We start from the raw sequence: 23,920 nt of genomic DNA, 5'->3' as shown, positions 1-23,920 counted from the left end.
TCGGCCTCTGGGTAGTGCTGTAGATCAGAGGGATCTAGTACAGGTGCATGGTTTCTTGAAGGTCGAGTCGCAGGTGGATAAGGTGGTCAAAAAGGCTTTTGGCACTTTGGCCTTCATCAGAGTATTGAGTATAGAAATTGGGAGGTCATGTTGCAGTTGTATAAGACTTTGGTGAGACCGCATTTAGAATACTGTGTTCAGTTCTGGGCACCATGTTTTAGGAAAGATATTGTCAAGCTTGAAAGGGTTCAGAAAAGATTTATGAGGATGTTGCCAGGACTAGAGGGTGTGAGCTATAGGGAGAGGTTGAGTAGGCCGAGTCTCTATTCCATGGAGCACAGGGGGATGAGGGGATATCTTACAGAGGTATACAAAATCATGAGAGGAATAGATTGGGTAGATGCACAGATTATTTTGCCCACAGTAGGGGAATTGAGGAACAGAGGACATAGGTTCACGGTGAAGGGAAAAAGATTTAATAGGAATCCGAGGGGTAACATTTTCACACAAAGGGTGATGGGTGAATGGAACAAGCTGCCAGAGGAGGTAGTTGAGGCTGGGACTATCCCATCGTTTAAGAAACAGTTAGACAGGTACATTAAAAGGACAGGTTTGGAGGGATATGGACGAAGCACAGGCAAGTGGGACTAGTGTAGCTGGGACATTGTTGGCGAGTTGAGTTGTGGGTGAGTTGAGCCAAAGGGCCTGTTTCCACACTGTATCACTCTATGACTCTATGACTAAGAAACAAGGACAAAGTACAAAAACAGTCAGCACGATGAACTAGGCACAAACTTAAGCAAAGCCTCAAATGTAATCATTTCAGATTGTTACCCGAGTCAACTGGCACTGGACAAGAGTAAATTAATGTATGGTTGGTTCAAAGATGGATGTTATCGAACTGTTTTAGTTCATGGGGATATGGCATCAGTACTGGGATAGGTAGACGTGTATCTTTAGGATAAAGTGTTGTTGCTATAGAAAGTATGTTTGGGGAGTTAATAATTGAATACAAGGTGGTAGCAAATAAAATGGTATTTTGCATTATTCTTTATTAAAGGAAATACATGCAACATCCCAAAGTGAGCAGAGGTAGATAAGTATAGGAGGAAAAGGTTACCAGAACGTTACAATCAGATTAGATATAATCTTACTGAATAGCTGAGTAGACACAAGGGGCAAAGTGGCCTACTCTTGGTCCTAATTTATGCCTGCCAGGGAAGGGTGACTTCAGCACTTGTGCTTCAGCATATTAAATCCACCAAAAGCCAATTTGGACTGAAATTAGGAAACACTGCACCTCAAGCATGTCATTCAAATTCATGAAGAGTGTCATTGATGGTTGAAATTAATTCAAAAGGGGGACAAACAAAATATTCATACTTTGAAGATCATGGTTAGCATGAGGAAGGGTCTTGACCCGAATTGGCACCCATTCCTGCTCTTCAGAGATGCTGCCTGTCCCACTGAGTTACTCCAGTTTTTTGTGTCTATCTTAGCCATATTTAGTGCCTTATATTTACAACAAAAAAATTACCCAAATTATTGGCTCGGCCCTCTGAAATTATTTCTTGTTTCCTGAGTGATCTCTTTACCTTTTTGCTCTTTGCTTTCTGCTTTCCACTTCATGTCCTTTTTTAAATTTGTCAATTCTCTTTTTGTTTTCTGTTCCTGGTAGCATGTGAGCAGAAGAAAAAAAACAGCGAGAGAAAGACATTACATACAAGGAGATTAAGACCAACAAAGAGCGAGCCTGACATCACACATCACATAAAAAAGCAAAGGATAAAGAGAGAGATGATGGAGGAGCAAATATGACCACATAAATGAGGCTAATTGCAACAGTACATTGAAGACTGATTGCTAAATATTATAAATAAACTTGAGAAAAAGTGTAAGTCCAAAATGGGAGTGTGTTGAAATGCAGAACAAATATAACATAAAAATACTCGAAACAATGACAGGGAAAAGATGAATAATGTGGTTTTGTGCAATAAAGGTGGAAATGCAAACATGGAATATGTCAGGATGCAAAAACAATACAAATATATAAGGGAATACAGAGATGTAAGCATAACAGATCAACAGTAATATAGCAGGACATAAAAGCTCAATTAAACAGCTCAGAAAACAGAAGCTGCAAATTGCAAAATAGTTAAAGGTTGAGTGATATTTACAGTTCTACTGAAAGTAGCATTCATTATTTTATACCTTTCACCTCTGATATCAGAATGTATTTACAGTCCTGTGATCATTGTTTAAAAGTGAGGGCTAACACATTGACACCAATGAGGTAAAATGTTTTTTCTGAGCATTTTGAGCCTGTGGAACCATCTTCATTGACGGACAGTGGCAGCAGAATCTTTTAGTTTTAAGCAGAGGTACATAGGCATTTGATCAGCAGTGTTGAAAAATGACCATAGTCAGGCTCAAATAGAGTTGAAATTCCAATGAGGTTGGCAGTGATCTTACTGAATGTCAGAGCAGTCTAAAATGGAGTGGTTTACTCCTAATTCAAATTTTTATCAATAGCATCCTAATGTCATTGCATGGCATAAACTTTTTAATATCCCGTTTTGATGTTTCTTAAAGCTTATCACCCCCTAATTTACCTTTAAATTGAAGCATTTGTCTTTGCCTAAGTGGAACTATGTTCCATAGTTTAGGAGAAAACTGCATTGAAAACATATTTGTGTTTCTATTTCACTGAAATATAGAAAAATGGCAATTTTATTTAATCGGCAATGTATAATGTTCCACGCAAGACACAAACTATGCAAGTCGAAGGTGTGACTCTCATACAGGTTTTGAGACGTGCCTGACTGAAGTTATAGTCTTGCTCTGCATTTTGTCCTTGAACATCTTTTATCCCGTATCAAACCTTTGATTATCTAATAGTCTTTTTTGTGAAAAAAATAAATCACTATTAACAATACTTAAAAAAATTAGTACTTTAACTCAGTCTTGAGAGAGAAACATTTGTGTTGAGAGTGCTTTAGTGGTCCAGGAAAAGCCCAACAAATGTGGTCATTCTAAGCAAAATGAACAGCTAGTAGTTACACTATATTTGACACAAGCAGCCAGTGGAGCTTAACATTACTCTACTCCACCCTCATTTTGGCAAATCATAGAATCTTTCAAGCAATTGCATACAGTACAAATATTTCTAGAAAAATCTCCCACATTATACTTTAACACTGGCTATGAAAAGCCTCATGCCATACATTTATTTTTCTGAGATGACGTGGCCCTATAAATATTATTGTGCACTGTAATATTATTACATCTTCCACAACGGTCATAAAATTATTTCTGTGTCCTCTCTGCACAGAGGCACCCATCTCGGCAAACGTGTCTTATAGGTGCAATGCACATGTGGGCTTCCTTTCTAAGATAAATCACACAAGAATGGCAAGCAGCGGCAGTTCTCAAGCCAAATGTGAAGCTTACTTCAAATACATCAAATTAAGTCCAGTTCTGGAAACTGGCTACAGATAGTTAAAAACATAGCCATAGGTAGAGATCTCCCTTGGGGAGTTACTTCCCAAATTGTAGCTTACAGAGTTTGACTCCAACTCTCCTTATTCTCAACAGCCCACACCTGATTGTGAAAGTGATCCAGCAACTGATAATGAACCCTACTCATTGCCACATCAAACTGACTTTTGAGATTCCTTAGCCACCAACCATTTTTAGCTGCTGATGTCCTTCCCTTCCATTGGACCACTGGCCTCCCTCTACCAATACATCCTATCTTACACGAGTTTCAATTAAAACACAAAATGGTGGAGGAACTCAGCACATCTGGGGAGGGAATGGACAGGTGATGCTTTGGGACAGGACCCTTCTTTATTCATGTTACATTGCTTGTTCCACAACGGCAGTTTGTTGATTGTTTTTTATTAGCTTGGAAATTATTTCACTACATACATTTAAAAGATTTAGTTATGTGATCAAATCTCATCAATTTAATGCATTCAGTGGGTAAATAAAACAAAGACTAGAAGTGTGAAGAAAGAATATTATTTATAATAAAGATTTCAAGTACTTCTACCTCACTTTCATGAATCTGAATCATTTATCTCTTATCCCAAGTGCTCTTGATTAATTGATTAAAACTTACTTATATAGTATTTCCAAATAATTTGTCCCAGAACCTTATCACTATTTCAAGTCTTACCACTCTTAACGTTAAAATTTATGTCTTCTGGTGTTTGAACTTTTAAATGTAAGGATCAATTTGGCCAGGCCAACTTAGTTAACGCCCCATAGTTAGATATCCTTAAGAAAATCTGTATTAATAACATGTCCTATGTGGTTTAGCAACCAACAGCTTGCCTACCATCAAAGCTATGTTTATGGCAGGCTAAATTCCTTGTCACATTATCTGACTATTTATTTGCATAAATTTTGGGCCAAATCAAACCAGTTGTAGTTACACAGTGCCCTCCATAATTTTTGGGCCAGACCCATCATTTATTTATTTGCCTCCGTACTCCACAATTTGAAATTTGTAATAGAAAAAATCACATGTGGTTAAAGTGCACATTGTCAGATTTTAATAAAGGCCATGTTTATACATTTTGGTTTCACCATGTAGAAATTACAGCATTTATACATAGTCCTTTAATAAAATCTGACAATGTGCACTTTAACCACATGTGATTTTTTTCTATTACAAATCTCAATTTGTGGAGTACAGAGGCAAATAAATAAATGATGGGTCTTTGTTCCAAACATTATGGAGGACACTGCAGTTTTGTTTTCACTATAAATCAGTGAAAGATTTGAGGGCCATTTATCTCATGCTCTTTCCTCTTGTCCTAGGTCTATGGCTCTCTTTTCCTAATGACATCACACTGACAACCGGGAACAGTGGCCATGTAACCACTCACATCTGGGAATAATGGCATTTGGAAACATTTAGAGGTCAAGATACAATTCTAACTTCTGGCATATTGCTCCCTAAAGACTTCAGAAACTGTGCCAAACCTTATAAATCAAGTACAAATCTTTAAACGACTGATGATCCTTTTGAATGTACAGTTCAATGCACATGACTAACGAGTGCACCAGGAAGGGGCAGAGTACATACACAGGAGTGTACATCAGAAAATAGAGGCAAAAGGGAAAATTTATTAGATAAAATTATAGGCAAAATGGGAAAAAAATGCGGAAGATAATTGATACTTGATTAGGTCAGAATAAAGATTTTACTGGAATTAGTGAAAGTGAAAATTAAATAACAATTAAATGTGGTTTACCAGTCATGTATATGAATCTATGAAGTGTGGTGAATACAGTTGGTGAATTATTAACATATGTTTTAATCTCCAGACACTGCCTGATATGCCCAGCATTTCACTTTTTGTTTTGGTTCAGAAATAGCTCTACACTTCATACCTTTAACATGTTCTTCTGTTTGCTTTCTCACTCTCAATTTACCAGTTCTAACGAAGTCTTCATCCTGAAATATTGACTCTGAATTGACTCAGATTCTCTAATGCTATCTAATCTGCTGATTGCTCCCAGGAGTTTCTATTTTTATTTCAGATTTTTAATATCCAGTTTTTTTGATTTTCAGTTACTGGTCTGATTTCCAGATACATAGGCAATATATCAACTATACATCAGTATATATCTATCAGTACTCTGGCACAATACTTTCTCTCTAAATTATTAAACATATATATTGATGCCTATGCTTTCTCTTCCCTAGGTTCCTTTAGAAATAATCAGACATAACCCATCTGAACCAGAGGAAAGAATCCATGAACCAGTCTTCATCAAACAAAAGTGCGGTGGAGAGAGTCAACAGGTTCAAGTTCCTGGGTGCGCACATCACTGAAGATTTGTCCTTGGTCCAGCACATTGATCAATCACAAAATACGCTCATCAATATCTCCACTTTTCTTTGAAGATTGTGGAGATTCAGTACATCTCCAACTACTTCATCGAATTTCTATAGGTGTATGGTAGAGAGCCTATTGACTGGCTACATCACGGCTTGATTCAGCACTTCGAATGCCCATAAACGATGGAGACGACAGAGAATAAGGAGACATCACCTCTCCACCATCGAAGGGAACTATAGGATGCGCTGCCTCAAAAATGCAGACAATAGCATCAAAAGACCCACACCCCACTGGTCATGCTCTCATTTTACTGCTACCATCAGGAAGTTTGTACAGAAGAATGAAATCCAAGACCACCAGGTTCAAGAACAGCTTCTTCTCAGCAACCATCAGGCTTTTGTACACTACACCACATCAACAATGATCTTCAAAGGACAATGTCTTTGATTGCTCTAGGGATCGCCGTTTTGCACTACTATTATTATCTAGTAGGATGGATATTATTGATTATTATATATGTATCTGCTCCTAATTGAGTTTACGGGCCTGTTAAGCTGCAGCAAGTAAGAATTTCATTGTTCTGTTGCTGGAACATATGACAATTAAACACTCGACTTTTGTGTTTTATCCTTTGAGTGTAATTTACTTAACTTGCACCTCCCTTTTTCCCTAATATAAATGCACATATCCCATTACTCTTTTAGTTATACTATTATTGCATTTTAATATTCTTTTGATTAAAACACAAAAGTCGAGTGTTTATCCATTTGGTTATTCCATTATTGTACTTTAATATTGTTTAGAACTATTTGGATTTGCACTACCATCTTGCACCATTCTGCATTTAATGTTATATTTATCATTGGTCTATCAACTTCATGGGAACAAGGAATTTCATTGATTCCCCGGTGTATATAGCAATAAATTAATCGAATCTAATTAATCATCTGCTTATCCGTTACCATTGGTTACATGGGAAATATGAACAAAAAGATAAGGGGAGGAATTCAGCATCATGTGAACAAGGACGTTGCAAGGTCCATGCAACTGTGACTTACACTCTACTCACTCAACTCCATTTTAAATCTCTCAGCATAATCTTCCTTCCCTATCATCCTCATGCGAATGCAGCGCCGGAGACTCAGGTTCGATCCTGACTACGGGTGCTGCACTGTAAGGAGTTTGTACGTTCTCCCCGTGACCTGCGTGGGTTTTCTCCGAGATCTTCGGTTTCCTCCCACACTCCAAAGACGTACAGGTATGTAGGTTAATTGGCTGGGTAAATGTAAAAATTGTCCCTAGTGGGTGTAGGATAGTGTTAATGTACGGGGATCGCTGGGCGGCACGGACTTGGTGGGCCGAAAAGGCCTGTTTCCGGCTGTATATATATGATATGATATGATATGATTTGCTAATGGTAGACACAAAATGCTGGAGTAACTCAGCGGGTCAGGCAGCATCTCTGGAGAGAAGGAATGGTTGATGTTTCGGGTCGAGACCCTTCTTCAGACTGATGTCAGGGGAGTGGGCGAGACAAAGATAGAATGTAGTGGGAGAACTGGGAAGGGGAGGGGATGGAGAGAGAGGGAAAGCAAGGGCTATTTGAAGTTAGTGAAGTCAATTGTCCATACCGCTGGGGTGTAAGCTACCCAAGCAAAATATGAGGTGCTGATCCTCCACTTTGCACTGGGCCTCACTCTGACAATGGAGGAGGACCAGGATAGAAAGGTCAGAATGGGAATGGGAGGGAGAGTTAAAGTGCTGAGCAACCAGGAGATCAAGGCAGACTGAGCGGAGGTGTTCAGCGAAACGATCGCTAAGCCTGTGCTTGGTCGCGCCAATATACATACAAACACTTCAGATATTTTTCTGTATTTATAATTGTAGTTTAGCATATTTTCTGCTCTTCTGAACTTTATAGAATATAGCCACTTGCACCAGTATTTAATTATACAAAAATACAATCAGTACATCAGAATAATAATTAGTTACTTACCATCCTCATCTTCTGATGGTAAAACTTGAGCCTGCAGATGAACTAGTCTGGGGTCTGACTCATTTGGCTTGTGCCACTGAGGCTTGCTAAGAGGCCTAACCTGTGAGTGACTGACCATATGTGATGCTGCATTTTGCACAGACGAATGGCCAATGGTATCACAAGATCTTGCCACAAATTGTGACCTTTGTAGTGCTACATTATAATCCGGAGGCTTCATTGCTGGATGTCGATGACCTTCTTGGAACTCGGCAATTGGAATGCCAACATACCCCGGAGGTGTTGGCGGTGGCTCTCGATATCTGCCCTCTTTTCGTGCTGTAGTATAAGAATACAGGAGTATAAGAGATGATTAATATGTACAAAAAACACTCCCCCACTTATCTAAGGGTTACATTCCGTAAACCCTTGTCAGATTTTATGCAAGTTGGAATCACAAACCTAGGTAGAAGCAAAGAACTGCAGGTGCCGGTTAATACACAAAACAACTCAAAGTGCTGGAGTAACTCAGCAAGTCAGGCAACATCTCTGGAGAACATGAATACGTGACGTTTTGGGTCGGGACCCTTCTTCAGACTGATCCAGTCTGCTGTTTTGTGGCATTTCACGTTAAAAATCTAGGCGCTGGATGCCGCTAGTCTGCACCAGCGAGTCCTTCTTCACCAACTGTCATATCATCCGGTTGACGCAGATGTTGTTATGGCTCACATTGTAGCTCCTGGATGTTAGGATGGTAGGATGTTTAGGATGTCAGTCGTTAGGATGCTTCACCGTTTCTTCACCATTAGGATGCGCTCGGTCACCATGGGGCTCCCTCCACTCTCACCAACTGCCGCTTCATCCTGTCCCTCCATGTCCTGCCTTCTCCTATTGCTTTGTCCACTCCCCACTCCACAGCTGCCTCGTCCTCCTCCCCCGCAGTTACCGATACATCCCAAGGTGGAAGATGTCCGCAATTGCGGGCGTAGGGGGGAGGGGGAGGAGGAGGATTGGCATTGGGGGGGGGAGCAGACCAAGCGACAGCCGACAGGAATAAGCAGCAGCTGGTGAGAGGGGAAGGACCCCACAGTGACTGAGTTTGTCCTGTTAGTGGCAGTGGCCTGAAGAAAGTGCTGTCGACCAGAGGCTACAACAAGAGCCACAGCAACAGCCACATTCAACTGAACGGTGAAGGTGGTCTCGCTGGTATGCCTTGTGGAAGATGTTGGCATGTCTGCTGGGTGTTGCTCTCCTCCGCCTTTCCAGTGTCACACCGACAGTGGACAAAACTGGAAGAGCAGCAAGCACGGGCGATGCTTTTATATCTATGATGATGCGGATGGGAGACCCCCGCCATCCTGCCTTTGTACAGGAAATAGGACCATCTACTGTGAATTGTTTACGTAAGTACAAATTTACTTAACACACAAGTTGGGGAGTGCCTGTAATTAGGTTCAGAACAACCATACTTTGCCGACGATAACAAGATTTAAATTTAAAGAGCGTTTTTAAACTGGTAGAATTTACAAGCACGCAAATTACGTCACTTGAGAAAGGTTTGTTGATGTAAATAGCAGGAAAAAAAACAGATGGCAGATTGTAAATCCCGTCACAAGGATAAATTAAATATAAACAAGGCAAAAATGTTTCCAAAGATCTAGTGAAAAAACAAGTCCCTCAGACTCTGTTCCGTCTTTATGAACCAATGTTTCCAATCTCAGAAAAGCAAATTCATGAGGAAAGTATCAAGTGATGTTCCTTTGATAAATCTAATTCAACTGCAGCATTCAAAAATAAAGCAACGGCAGTTAAAGGACTCTGCAGACACAAGGAACTGTACATGCTGGTTTACAAAAAAAAGTGCTGGAGTAACTCAGCGGGTCAGCCAGCATCTATGGAGAACATGGATAGGTTACATGGGTAAGATGAGTCCTGACCTGAAACATCACCCACCCATATTCTCCAGAGATGTTGCCAGACCTGTTGAGTTGCCCCAGCATTTTGTGTCTATTTTAAAGGACAGTGCATATTTATTATTTAAATAAATAACTTAAATAAAATATATGTTGTGTAAATGGATAGAAAAAGTAATCTGTAAAAGTTATTTTACAACTGAAAGCTGAGCACTGTGATGTTATACTGTGCAGGGACATCAGATATCATTGCATTCCATGACTGAACATACTTTCCCAAAGAAAAAGGCATCTACTAACCTCATCTTGTTGACTAATATATGGCATTGGAAACAACTGCTATTTACACATAAATAAGTCATTTCCAAGTTCTATCTGCTTTATGATACTAATTTTCTTGGCACACTAATCAACATTGTTCACACGGGTATTTTTAGCCCAGTAATTTGCTTTGGAGCTGACATTTATACTTGGATAATTTGCTTTAGTAACCATTTACAAAATGATTAAATCGCTCATATGCAGTGGCAAAAAAGACTACCACAGGCAATGTTCTTTGTTCAATCCTTTGCAAGAATGAATACTTGGAATCTTTTTTGTACTCTTAAAATAACAGTTTTATCACTGAGCACGTAATGAGAAAGTTATCCAAGGAATCTATGCTACATTAACTTTAATTTAGTTAATGTTGCTTAATGTTAACTTTAGTTAATGTAGGGAGATATTCAATTGGTACTACAAGATTGCAAAACGAAAGGGGAAATATACTTTAAAATGTGTACTATCGTTAATATACGAATTAGTCTCCAGAGATTTTCAATGCCTGACTTATGGTCATGTGGTATAAAGTGCCTCCATAATGTTTGGGACAAAGACCCATCATTTATTTATTTGCCTCTGTACTCCACAATTTGAGATTTGTAATAGAAAAACATCACATGGGGTTAAAGTGCACATTGTCGGATTTTATTAAAGGCCATTTTTATACATTTTGGTTTCACCATGTAGAAATTACAGTAGTAATGAACAGAAATACAGAGGCTACACTGCAAGATGCAAACCGCTGGTTAGCTGCAAAAATAGGATGGCCCGGTTACAGTATGCCAAGAAGTACTTAAAAGAGCAACCTTGCTCTTAGACCCCCTCGGTCTTGGCTGACCATGGGTGATGCATCCTAGTTGGCTGCTTGCTCCACACCTCGGCTAGAGCAGCGTCGCTTGTGGCTGAAGAGACCAATGTGGGAGTGACAGTCTCTGTCGCAAAGGTCACATTTGTGTGTGGACTCTGGTCTGTTGAAGTTGCTGCGCTCCTTTCTGCGTGCCCGCTTGTCTGCCGCTGCGTTCATCAGTTTCTCTTCCCCCAGTTTGAGATGTTGGTTCAGGGTACCTCTCCACCTCGTACGGCAGCTGCAAGGCTCTCCCAGGACTCCACATCGATGTCGAGTGCCTTCAAATCTCTCTTGCAGACATCCTTGTAACGTAGCTGGGGGCGGCCGATGGTTCTCCTCCCAGATGTTAGCTCTCCATAGAGGATGTCTTTTGGAATACGGCCATCCTCCATGCGGTGGACATGGCCCAGCCACCGCAGCCTGCGCTGCCTGAGTAGAGTGTACATACTCGGAAGGCCAGCGCGAGACAGAATCTCGGTGTTGGACACTCTGTCTTGCCAGGATATACCCAGGATACGGCGGATGCTTCTAAGGTGGAAGGTTGAGTCTTCTCTCCAGTCTGGCATATGTAGTCCATGCCTTACTGCCGTACAGCAGCGTGCTGTTGACACAGGCTTTGTAGACTGCTATCTTTGTCTTCACTGTCAGCTTTGGATTGATCCACACTCGAGTTGTGAGGCGAGCGAGAGTTGTAGCTGCCTTCCCGATACTCTTGTCAATCTCTGTGTCCAAGGCTGTGGTTGTCGGTGATGGTGGAGCCGAGGTACGTGAACTGATGGACGGTATCGAGTTCGTAGTCGTCGATGGTGATGACAGGCGGTGCCTCGGTATCCTGCCCATCTTCTTTAGGTTGATAGTCAGCCCAAAGTCCTTGCAAGCCCAATAGAAGTGGTCCATCAGTGACTGTAGTTCCTGCTGGGTGTGGGGCACAACTGCTGCGTCATCGGCGAACAACATGTCTCTGATGAGAGCTTCATGTACTTTTGTCTTGGCTCGGAGGCGGGTGAGGTTGAAGAGCTTGCCGTCTGATCTAGTACGCAGGTAGATCCCCTCTGTTGCAGTGCCGAAGGCATGTTTCGGGAGCAGAGCGAAGAAAATCACAAAGAGTGTGGGAGCGAGGACGCAGCCTTGTTTGACGCCACTGTGGATGTCGAAGGGCTCCGAGAAACTGCCATTGAACTGCACTGTCCCCTTCGTGTTGATGTGGAAGGATTCTATCATGCTCTGCAGTTTTGGTGGGCAGCGGATCTTTGGGAGAGCCTTGAATAGGCCATCTCTGCTGACGAAGTCGAACGCCTTGGTGAGGTCAATGAAAGCAACATACAGGGGCATCCGCTGTTCTCTGCACTTCTCCTGGAGCTGGTGAAGGGAGAAGACCATGTCTACTGTTGACCTTCCAGCTCGGAAACCACACTGTGACTCTGGGTAGATACGTTGAGCAACCACAGTTCTGGAAAAAGATCTTGTGGACAGATGAGACGAAGATTAACTTATATCAGGGTGATGGCAAGAGCAAAGTATGGAGGAGAGAAGGAACTGTCCAAGATCCTCATCGTGAAACACGGTGGTGGGGGTGTTATGGCCTGGGCATGTATGGCTGCTGAAGGTACTGGCTCATTTATCTTCATTGATGGTAGTAACATAATGAATTCCGAAGTGTATAGACACATCCCATCTGCTCAAGTTCAAACAAATGTCTCAAAACTCATTGGCCGGCGGTTCATTCTACAGCAATACAATGATCCCAAACATACTGAAAAAGCAACAAAGGAGTTTTTCAAAGCTAAAAAATAGTCAATTCTTGAGTGGCCAAGTCAATCACCCGATCTGAACCCAAATAAGCATGCCTTTTATATGCTGAAGAGAAAACTGAAGGGGACTAGCCCCCAAAGCAAGCATAAACTAAAAATGGCTGCAATACAGGCCTGGCAGAGCATCACCAGAGAAGACACCCAGCAACTGGTGATGTCCATGAATCGCAGACTTCAAGCAGTCATTGCATGCAAAGGATATGCAACAAAATACTAAACATGACTACTTTCATTTACATGACATTGATGTGTCCCAAACATTATGGTGCCCTGAAATGGAGGGATTATGTATAAACACTGCTGTAATTTCTACATGGTGAAACCAAAATGTATAGAAATGGCCTTTATTAAAATCTGACAATGTGCACTTTAACCATATGTGATTTTTTTCTATTACTAATCTCAAATTGTGGAGTACAGAGGCGAATAAATAAATGATGGGTCTTTGTCCCAAACATTACGGAGGGCACTGTATATAAACAAGTATTTCAGGGACGGATATAAAGGAGGAAAGATATACCGACTGTTGCAGGCCAACGGGCACCTTATGCCAGGTCGGAATGGGGCATTTTCACCTGCTCTCCTCAGCAGCCCCCCGTCCCATCACCCAAGCCACAACTATCGGGAGCTAGATTAAGCTGAGTAGAGATGGGAACACAGTGCAAACTCACTTGCTGAGTCAACGATGCCGGCTGGTGGCTGTTCTTCCCGAACCTGCTCTCCCTTCCGTTACAGCTGTTTCTGGGATCCATTCTCACAGACTCTTTTCTTTGGTTCTGACTTACAACCAGTTTTAGTTCTGAAACAATTCTCAGAAACGTAACCGCACCGCATCAGTTTGACAGCCGAACTGTCTATAAATGCACGATTGGACCTCGCGTCTGTTCTGCTATTTAATACGACCATGATTAATCTGACAGCAACTCAACTTCATATTCTTTCTATTCTTCAGTCTCTTATTGCAGATCTACCTCTTTATTAGTATTCAAAGAAACTGCCTCCACCACCTTTTGGGAAGAGACTTACAATGATTCATGATCCCCAAAACAATAATAGACAATAGACAATAGGTACAGGAGTAGGCCATTTAGCCCTTCGAGCCAGCACCGCCATTCAATGCGATCATGGCTGATCACTCTCAATCAGTACCCCGTTCCTGCCTTCTCCCCATACCCCCTCACTCCGCTATCCTTAAGAGCTCTATCCAGCTCTCTCTTGAAAGCATCCAACGAACTGGCCTCCACTGCCTTCTGAGGCAGAGAATTCCACACCTTCACCACCCTCTGACTGAAAAAGTTCTTCCTCATCTCCGTTCTAAATGGCCTACCCCTTATTCTTAAACTGTGGCCCCTTGTTCTGGACTCCCCCAACATTGGGAACATGTTATCTGCCTCTAATGTGTCCAATCCCCTAATTATCTTATATGTTTCAATAAGATCCCCCCTCATCCTTCTAAATTCCAGTGTATACAAGCCCAATCGCTCCAGCCTTTCAACATACGACAGTCCCGCCATTCCGGGAATTAACCTAGTGAACCTACGCTGCACGCCCTCAATAGCAAGAATATCCTTCCTCAAATTTGGAGACCAAAACTGCACACAGTACTCCAGGTGCGGTCTCACCAGGGCCCGGTACAACTGTAGAAGGACCTCTTTGCTCCTATACTCAACTCCTCTTGTTACGAAGGCCAACATTCCATTGGCTTTCTTCACTGCCTGCTGTACCTGCATGCTTCCTTTCATTGACTGATTCACTAGGACACCCAGATCTCGTTGAACTCCCCCTCCTCCTAACTTGACACCATTCAGATAATAATCTGCCTTTCTATTCTTACTTCCAAAGTGAATAACCTCACACTTATCTACATTAAACTGCATCTGCCATGTATCCGCCCACTCACACAACCTGTCCAAGTCACCCTGCAGTCTTATTGCATCTTCCTCACAATTCACACTATCCCCCAACTTAGTATCATCTGCAAATTTGCTAATGGTACTTTTAATCCCTTCGTCTAAGTCATTAATGTATATCGTAAATAGCTGGGGTCCCAGCACCGAACCTTGCGGTACCCCACTGGTCACTGCCTGCCATTCCGAAAGGGACCCATTTATCCCCACTCTTTGCTTTCTGTCTGTCAACCAATTTTCTATCCATGTCAGTACCCTACCCCCAATACCATGTGCCCTAATTTTGCCCACTAATCTCCTATGTGGGACCTTGTCGAAGGCTTTCTGAAAGTCGAGGTACACCACATCCACTGACTCTCCCTTGTCAATTTTCCTAGTTACATCCTCAAAAAATTCCAGTAGATTTGTCAAGCATGATTTCCCCTTCGTAAATCCATGCTGACTCGGAATGATCCCGTTACTGCTATCCAACGATGACCCATTATATTTTAACAGTGATCCATAAGAGCATAATCTCCCAGGCGAATAAATAACCTTGCACATCCACCGTACCAACAACCTGAAGGAGCCCACAATATTTTAAAGAACAAATTAACTTTTGCAGTGAAATCTATAAAGAAAAAATTTTGTTGATGACTTTTTTAAAACAATTTAATGGATGTCCTGCATCTTGGTCTACTGCATAATCTTCTGAAAACACCAAGGACATGGAGATGAAAGAGTGCAAAATTTCTGGCTCATGCACTCGTATTGTAGGCCAGATCAATAACTGCGGCAGAACTGGGAATAAACAGGTGAAGAGTGCAGCATAGAGGCGAGAAAAGTAGCGACATTAAAAGGAAAATTATATAGTAGCTTTCACAAAAATTCAAAAATATATTGACCAAATCACAAGTGGTGAAAGGCAGAAGTCTGAGATCGTTGGAGGTGAGTTTTGGTGTTCTTGATTGTCCACTCTTCCATTAGATTCATCACTACTTTCCATCCAGCCTCAGCTTTAAGCCAGACAGGCTAACATGTGAACAGTAATTCTTTCAAAATGAATGGAGATGACATGCCAATCAGAAAAGGTTACCGTGGTTATTTTCAGTTTTTAATAATTTGTGAGTATGTTAACATGTTTTAATTAAGTTTATTTCAATTTTAATTTTTGAAGTAATTTAAAAAATAAATTTAAGTCTATTTGTATAGATGTAAAAATGTCTTTGTCTGATACTATTGAGTGTACTGAAAGGAGTGGTCAGCTTGTTCCATCTCTCACATCCAGAAACAATGTGGGTGGGCAGAATGCAAGCTAAGAGTCAGAGCACTGGATAGATTCTGGGTGATCTGCCCATGGGAAAATAACTGATTATTTTCAGGTTTTCGAGTAAATTAGATGTGGAGCATAATCTTAGTTGAGACAAATAACCTGTAACTGTGGTAAAGATCCATTGAACACTTACCAATGAGACCTTTTGCTGCAGATGAAGATGTTGCTATATGAGAAGATCTCACAGTTTGATTAGAATCATCTCCAGATAACGTCGTAGTGCTTCCTTCAGAGTCAACCGAGACATCCTTTCCACCCCTCCGTTTTATCGTTCCTGTGTCACCTTCAGAATCCTCTGCCCAATAACCTGGCGATGATGCCCAGCTACTCCTGGACTGAGCATGATCAACAGTGTCTTTGGGCTGTCCCTGCCTGTTCAATTTTGTGCCACGTTCAGAAAATATGGTTTGGTCCACCTGGCTGCCTGTAGCCCACATGGTCGTTAGAACTGTTCCGTCGGCAGGGCTCTCATAATGGAGATTTCCCAAACTACTAAGCGTTTCCCAACTCTTTTGGTGTTGAATTGTTTGGATGTTATCGTGTGATCCACTCGAACAAGAAGTCCAACTTCCTCTACCACTATCCGCTGCATCAAGGGACGTCCGGTCTCCTTGGTCCTGAGTTAACTCTTCCATGCTTGGTGAAGACAGTACTGCTGCTCCTGCATATAGACTCCCTCTGCCATCTGTGCCAGGTGGTGTGTATGAACTAAATAAAACAAAACATTTGTTTTAAATGTTGGACACAAAATAACGATGTCCAATATCTCATACAACTAAATTAACTGAACCTTTTTTTATCAGGATTAAAGATCTTCCCATGCCAAAATTAAAATCAACTTCTTTAATATCTCTTTTCCAGTTTGACAAAGGATCACACTTCTGAAATGTTTCTCAACTTCTCTTTCCACACATGATGCCAAGTATTTTTCAGTTTTTATGCCACTTAATAAACACCATTGTCTCTTTGTCTAATTAATAAGATTAGAACACCATTGTCTCTCTGGATTCTCTGACAAGTCCAGTGCCACAGAGGAACAAGGCATTACTGATCCCTCCTCCCTCCCAGGATCACAGCATTTCCTCTTGCCAGCAGACAACATGCTGATCCGTGCTCCACAAGGTAGTGCCATACTGTACCTTCTGTTGGCAATAGGTTTATCAGCATCAGATCAGGTTGTAAGATTAAGATATGGTCTAAATCAGCTTGAGAGAATGGTCAGTGTGAAGGATGGAATTGATGGCATATTGAGTATGTAGTAGGATCCGATGATAATAACGTTTATCTAACTAATGGTGACTAGGACTTAATATGAGATAAACATTCTGAAAGCACAGATGTAGTGAAAAGTCAAAGGAAGTGGTAGAGAACTTGGCTTCAATGTCATTGAGATACAATTGAAAGTAGCCCTTCCGCCTATGGATAATTACGTAAATAGGGACTAAACATTTAAAAATAGACTATCAAGCTTACTGTGTACGTGTAGAAAGGGAATTCATTTATAGTGATGCTCTGTTATAGAGTCAAAACCTAACAGTGAAACCAAATACGATCAGAGGAGAAACACAGTCGGACATAGTGTTAATGCTGAAGAAAATACAAGTATCTCACATGGAATAAAGCACGAGTCTTCCGCCGAGAATATTTGTGAGTGGTTTGACCTACCTGACTCTTGTTAAAGTTCAAATGGCTAATTGGAGGAATTCAAATTGGATTGAAGTTAATAGAATTTCAGGTCAATTTTTTATCTGACTTGAATGAAGTAACTATGCCACTGACCACTGAGCAAATGGATAGGTAAAATCAATTTGTCAGTTGAATACTTTGGGAGATTAACTCAGAAATTAATGTCAATCAGTAGTCAGCATGGGAAGCATGGGAAGATAAAATACATGGTTCATTATCAGAAATCACTGTAACCTTCGACCTAAATCAGCATTAACCAAATTACAAACCTCTTGAAACTGCAGCATTTCAAACAGCAGCTAAGTGCTTAACAATCAACAAAGAAATTGCTCTAACCTGATATAGTATTGATCTGGATCAGCCACTGATCGTTTCTCCAGTCTTTTTTCTACACCCAAGCCCAAATTTGAATCTATAACACTGACAGAATGTCGCTGTCGCCGGTCATCATGGAGGTTGACAGAGACCGAGTCAAATGAGGAATTGCTAACAATACTGGAGCGGGAGGAGATTTCACTCTGACCAGAGTCTGAAAAATTATCAGCAGTGGCACTGGGTGCCAAAATAAAACCTGAAAAACACAAAAATATGAGAACTATTAATCCAACGTATTTTAGGTCATCTCTGTTAATTAAAAGCTGAAGGGGGAATGCAGGGGAGAGGAAAGAGGAATAATCAGATTTACATAAAATACTGCTTCATATCGCTTGCTTTAAGTGACTTAATCAGTGAATATCTACTGGCATATAAAGGACAATCGATTGAGTACATCAGAGGAAGCCATAAGGACAAAGGATTCACAGAACAAAAACATTTAAAAAAAATACCAACCAGGTTCAAGCAGAAATATTTGGTTACAAAAAGATAATTCTTATAACATTTCAACATAACTTATATTCTTTAGCAGGATTTAATAAAATGATTATTATTAAAATATTCTGGACCATAAATATCTGCAAAAGAGAAATAACTTGAGGCGCATGTGTGCCAAAGTACAATTTGAATCTATGAATATTAATTAAATATCAGAATTAATAAACAATTTGAGCACCGGGAGAGTAACAAACATTGGACATGTTGAAAATATTTGAAACTTAAAAATGGCATAATAAAATAATCATCAAACAATTGCAGCATGCTAACAATTTATTTTTGAAAAAAAGACTTCTTAATCATCTGTTAGGTTGAAAACGCTAAAACAAACAGCGACTGCACATTTGAAGCAGTTACAAGCTGTTTCTCTTCCTGATGATGGCAGCTCAGATGTTCTAAAAAACTGAGTGCGCAATATCAATGTAGAATAAAGAGCTGTCAGAAATAAATGCATAAAATTCAAGAATAAGTAGAATGCAGTCAAATTTTGGACTTATTATGCCAATATTTTCTTATCCAATTTGATTGCACTCAGGTCATGATAATTAAACTTTAAAAAAAATTATTATCTATCATTCTCCAGCAATTTTTGTTTTCTGACTTTTCATCGTTTCTCTTTGTTGCTCCATTATCCATTCACTTTGTTGCTCCATTATCTATGACAGGGTTATAAACTGTGATTTTCAAAACAGCCTATTTATACTACCATTTAGTAACACTCATCCCAGTTAATCAGACCTGTTTTATCATGCCAGATGGCTCTCATATTCAGTTGAATATCTGAAGGTTGATGACTCTCTGCCCTCCCCCTGCCTTCAGACAATGTAATATTTTGCTCTACATAACGACACCCATCCAAGGAGTTCATGATGCATTACACAGTTGGAAACTGATAAACAGCCCAGTACTCCACCAAAAATTGCATCTATCCAAATTGTTCTCTAGCTGAACAATGTTCAAATATCATTCCTTACTAAATGCAAAAGAGGGCTATTCAGTCCTTTGGATGCTAGCATCCAATAGAGCAACCCCATCAGTTCATCCTCCCTCACCGTTTCCATGCAATCTCATAACTCATCTTCTCTCACATGTGCAGGAGCCACCCCCTCTCCCAATCCTTTCACTATATACCTATACCAACGGTGATTTACAGTAGCTAATTAACCTTTCACCATCATTTAGAGATGTTGGAGGAAACCGGTGAACCTGGTGGAAATTCGTGCAGTCAGAAGAAGAATGTACAAACTCCATACAGACAGTCCATTGTCCATTGTCCATTGTTTAGACATTTCCATTTTCCAGACAATAAAATTTTGGGGACACGGGGAACTGCAGATTCTGGTTTACAAAAGAAAAATACACAAAGTGCTGGAATAACTCAGCTGGTCAAGCAGCCTCTCTGGAGAACACGATTAGGTGATGTTTCGGGTCAGAAATTATGTTGCCAGAGAAGGGAATATAGGTGGAAGAGGATGAAGAAGATGGGGTTGTATTGAAGGTTAGTTATCTAAAATTGGAAAATTCAATGTTCATACCATTAGGTTATAAGCTACTAAGTGCAATATGAGGTGCTGTTCCTCCAGTTGACATATGGCCTAATGGAGGAAATCCATTGCTTCATATTGATAATTATTTTAACACATCTTAAAACAAACAAGAGAAAAATATGGTGGAATATTTTTTTTTGCTTTTACGGGCAATGGTATAAAATAACCATTATCAGGAGGAAACTGCTACTTCTGCCTTAAAGTGCCCATGCTTCTCAAACATTGAAGAAAATCATATAATTATGTCGCATAACACCTGAGTGAACAAATAAGAACACGGATAACTGGACCTATATACACACTTTACAATGGAACTAGGTTATCATTTTAGTCAGCTGTAGTTTAGAACTGCGTAAATTCAACAGGAATTAGTAGGTTAACATATGATGATCATTTGACGGCACTGGGCCTGTACTCCCTAGAAGAATGAGGGAGGGACCTCATTGAAACGTACCGAGTAGTGAAAGGCTTGGATAGAGTGGATGTGGAGAGGATGTTTCCACTAGTGGAAGAGTCTAGGACTAAAGGTCATAGCCTCAGAATTAAAAAATGTTCTTTTAGGAAGGAGATGAGGACAAATTTATTTTGTCAGAGGTTGGTGAATCTGTGGAATTCTTTGCCACAGAAGGATGTGGAGGCCAAGTCAGTGGATATATTTAAGGCAGAGATAGATTCTTGATTAGTACAGGTATCAGAGGTTATGGGGAGAAGGCAAAAGACTGGGGTTAGGAGGGAGAGATAGATCAGTCATAATTGAAGAGCAGAGCAGACTTGATGGGCCGAATAGCCTAATTCTGCTTCTATCACTTATGATGATCTTATGAACACTGACCAGACATATCCAGAAATTGAAGCTGAACTTTATGTCAATGAACTGAATTCACAAACCCATTCTGAATTTAGATAGGATGAAATATATGTAATGAATCTTTGACAATATTTTTAATAGTTCAAATTAGAATTATGAAAAAAATTAGTGCATATAGTTTTTGCATTTGTTTGCAAGTCATATTCATCATTACAACAAGAAACTTTATTTCAGTATGAAATAAAGTAAATCTAGGCTGAAATATACTACACACATCCGCAACGTTCTCATAACACATGAGAAGCTACCGGAGTGTAGCGATGCAACAGATTTGGCAATATTGTATAAATCAGATTAAAGAAATGCTTAAACAGGTTGGAAATTTCATATCACATTAGCGTTTCAACTTTAAATTATCAAATCATCAAACTGCCTCTTCATTGTTTTCATACCTGGAGGTGCAATTTTTTCTAAAACTCACCTTTCCTTGGTGATGTCTGAGGAGATGTAGGAGGAGATGACAGCTGGGATGATGTGTTTGATATGGTATCTTCTGCCTGCTTTTTATTCCGATCCAAAATTCCTTCTTCAGACAAAGACAGAATTTTCTTCAAAGCTTGAGGAGAATGAGTACCTTAAGAAAATAAATTAACGCAGCCATGTAATTAAATCTTGTTCAGCTCATGCAAGTAAAAATATTGCTAAACAAAAAGGTAATGATGGAAATGAAATATGTAAACTCATCAGCTTTTGCAACAATAATATGTGTCCAGCAGTTAGGTCACTCTTAAATAGCATTAATCTTGACAGTGCATTGATGCTGTTGCAGCTACAATTTAATTGTAATCTCTGTGCAAACCTTTGGGTATATTTTGGAGTATCAATATTGCCTTAGTCATCCTGGTAATATTTACTTTAATTTACTGCACATCTTGCGGCAGTTTTCTCCATGCTGATGTCAGGGTCACATGTCTTAAAGACATGATAACTATATTTGACATAGCCAGAAGCATTGGTACTGCATAATAGAGTACGGTAATAGAGAAGAAATTGGAAGAAGCATACTCTCATTTTTGGGTACAGGCAATATTCTGTCAATGAGGCAGACTGTTAGCAATATGTCTTCTGTGCCTCAGATAAACTCAAAATGTTGGAGAAACTCAGCGGGACAGACAGCATCTCTGGATAGAAGGAATGGGTGACGTTTCGGGTCGAGACCCTTTTTCAGACTTCTTCAGATTTGTTGAGTCTGAAAAAGGGTCTCGACCCAAAATGTCACCCATTCCTTCTTTCCAGACTTGCTGCCTGTCCCACTGAGTTACTCCAGCATTTTGTGTCTATCTTCGGGGTAAACTAGCATTTGCAGTTCCTTCCTATACATGCCTACTGTGCCTGCTAGGCTTCCAAAGTTGAGGTAACAGGAAGTAACAGCAAAACCATGTTTTTGCAGTGAAGCTATCACTATTAGAAATCCTTAGGGGAGCCCGCATCATCAATAACCCACACCACCGTGGCCATGCTCTCATTTCACTCCTGCTATCGGGAAGATGGAATACAAGTCTGAAAACAGTAATATCCAGGTCAGAAACAGCTTCTTCCCAACAACCATCAGTCTATTCAACACTATGAACTCTGAATAGCCTGGGTTGCACGAGCAAGAATTTAATTGCTCTGTTTCAGAACAATGACTCTTGACTCTCTTGAATGCGCACCTCAAACTGGTGTGCATTTTGACCATCAGCATCAATTCACCAAAATGTGCAATGCTTACAGATTTATGTAAGTTATGCAATTTCTATCCCAAACATTAATTTTCAGCCATACGGATTTTCATGCAAATATTTTTATGCACTCTTTTGTGGAAGGAAAATAGATCAAAATCAGAGTATTGAAGTAATTTGTTAAAAATATTACCAAATGGAGGTAGGTCTTTAACTTGTACTTTCTTGCGTGATGGATATAATGATACAGCTGGGACCTGGAGGACCTGATTCACTTTCTGCGGCTTCTGATGCTGTGCCCCTGATCTTGGAGCAACTGGAGACGTGTCTGAAAGTTTTCCTGCTTTTCTTTCTCCTGTATTCTTGGGTACTAGGTAACAAAGAAGAGATTTTTTAAAAATGTTTACAAAACCAAAATACAGAGATGCTGAAAATCTAAAATAAAACTACAAAAGTGTGGAAATAAAGATACTATCTGCGAAGAACAAAAAAATGGCAAATGATACATTTTCTGGTCTGATCCAGATAAAGGTTATCAGCCTGAAATATTTACCCTGCCTCTTGCTAGATATTCACTGACATCACAGAAAGCATTTTCATGCCTTTCATTGTAAGGCAGTATGAAACATATTGCAAATATTAAAATTCATTTGTTATTATTTGGTTCAACTTTTATTTGTGGATCCTGCATGTTGTGGAGAAGGCAAAAACGGTAAATGGTTGAAAAAAACTTCTTTCTCCATAGGCGGAATGTAAAAGACTTAGTTCTTGGTTCTAGATGTAGAAACAAAGCCGTTTCTAGTTAATACACAAAATGACACAATGTGCTGGAGTAACTCAGCAGGCCAGACAGCATCGCTGAAGAAAGCGGATAGGTGACGTTTCGGGTCGACACCTTTCGATGACACCGCAATGATGCACCAATATCTGTGGAACGGATTTCCCCTTTTCTATTGCCAGTTGTTCCTAAACAAAGAAATCTTTGACATTGAGCAAAAGCAATGTCATCGAATAAGCTGATAGCCCATCACAATAATCTAGTTATACCAAACCAAGTTTAAAAACAGAATAATTTTTTGCTAACTTTTAAACATTTTACAGAAATTGGAATACAGATTTAAAGTGAGAAATTGAAACATCCATTTTATACTGGGCAAAAATAATACTGGATCCAAATTGTTCAGGAAAAACTGTAAGTATTATTTTCAAGCTTAGGATGTGATCATTGTAAGGGAGTGGACAGAGTGAGTTTTCAAGAATCAGAAGTGTTTTCCCTGGCACTGCTTTCCCTCCCCACATCATCCCTACCTCTAAGTCCCGTCCCGTCCATCCCCCCGTCCCCCC

General features: G+C 40.2%; 1 protein-coding gene across 6 annotated transcripts in view; it reads right to left on the bottom strand.

The window, feature by feature from the left end:
- The window catches only part of rapgef2b (Rap guanine nucleotide exchange factor 2b), a 262,350-nt gene that overhangs the window by 14,063 nt on the left and 224,367 nt on the right, over positions 1-23,920 (bottom strand). For 5 of the 6 annotated variants that reach the window (XM_078406666.1, XM_078406675.1, XM_078406693.1 and 2 more), the window contains 6 exons: positions 22,770-22,946; positions 21,337-21,489; positions 17,964-18,198; positions 16,075-16,649; positions 7,852-8,169; positions 1,596-1,671 (listed from right to left, as the gene is read on the bottom strand). In XM_078406666.1, the coding sequence (XP_078262792.1) occupies positions 1,596-1,671; positions 7,852-8,169; positions 16,075-16,649; positions 17,964-18,198; positions 21,337-21,489; positions 22,770-22,946 (1,534 nt within the window). The remainder of the gene's footprint in view (positions 1-1,595; positions 1,672-7,851; positions 8,170-16,074; positions 16,650-17,963; positions 18,199-21,336; positions 21,490-22,769; positions 22,947-23,920) is intronic. The other variant, XM_078406684.1, reaches the window with a different exon arrangement.

This window comes from Rhinoraja longicauda, chromosome 1 (assembly GCF_053455715.1).
Source record: "Rhinoraja longicauda isolate Sanriku21f chromosome 1, sRhiLon1.1, whole genome shotgun sequence".
Lineage (NCBI taxonomy): Eukaryota > Metazoa > Chordata > Chondrichthyes > Rajiformes > Arhynchobatidae > Rhinoraja > Rhinoraja longicauda.
The sequence above is the reverse complement of the archived record's forward strand: the minus strand, read 5'-3'. Positions and strand labels throughout refer to the sequence as shown.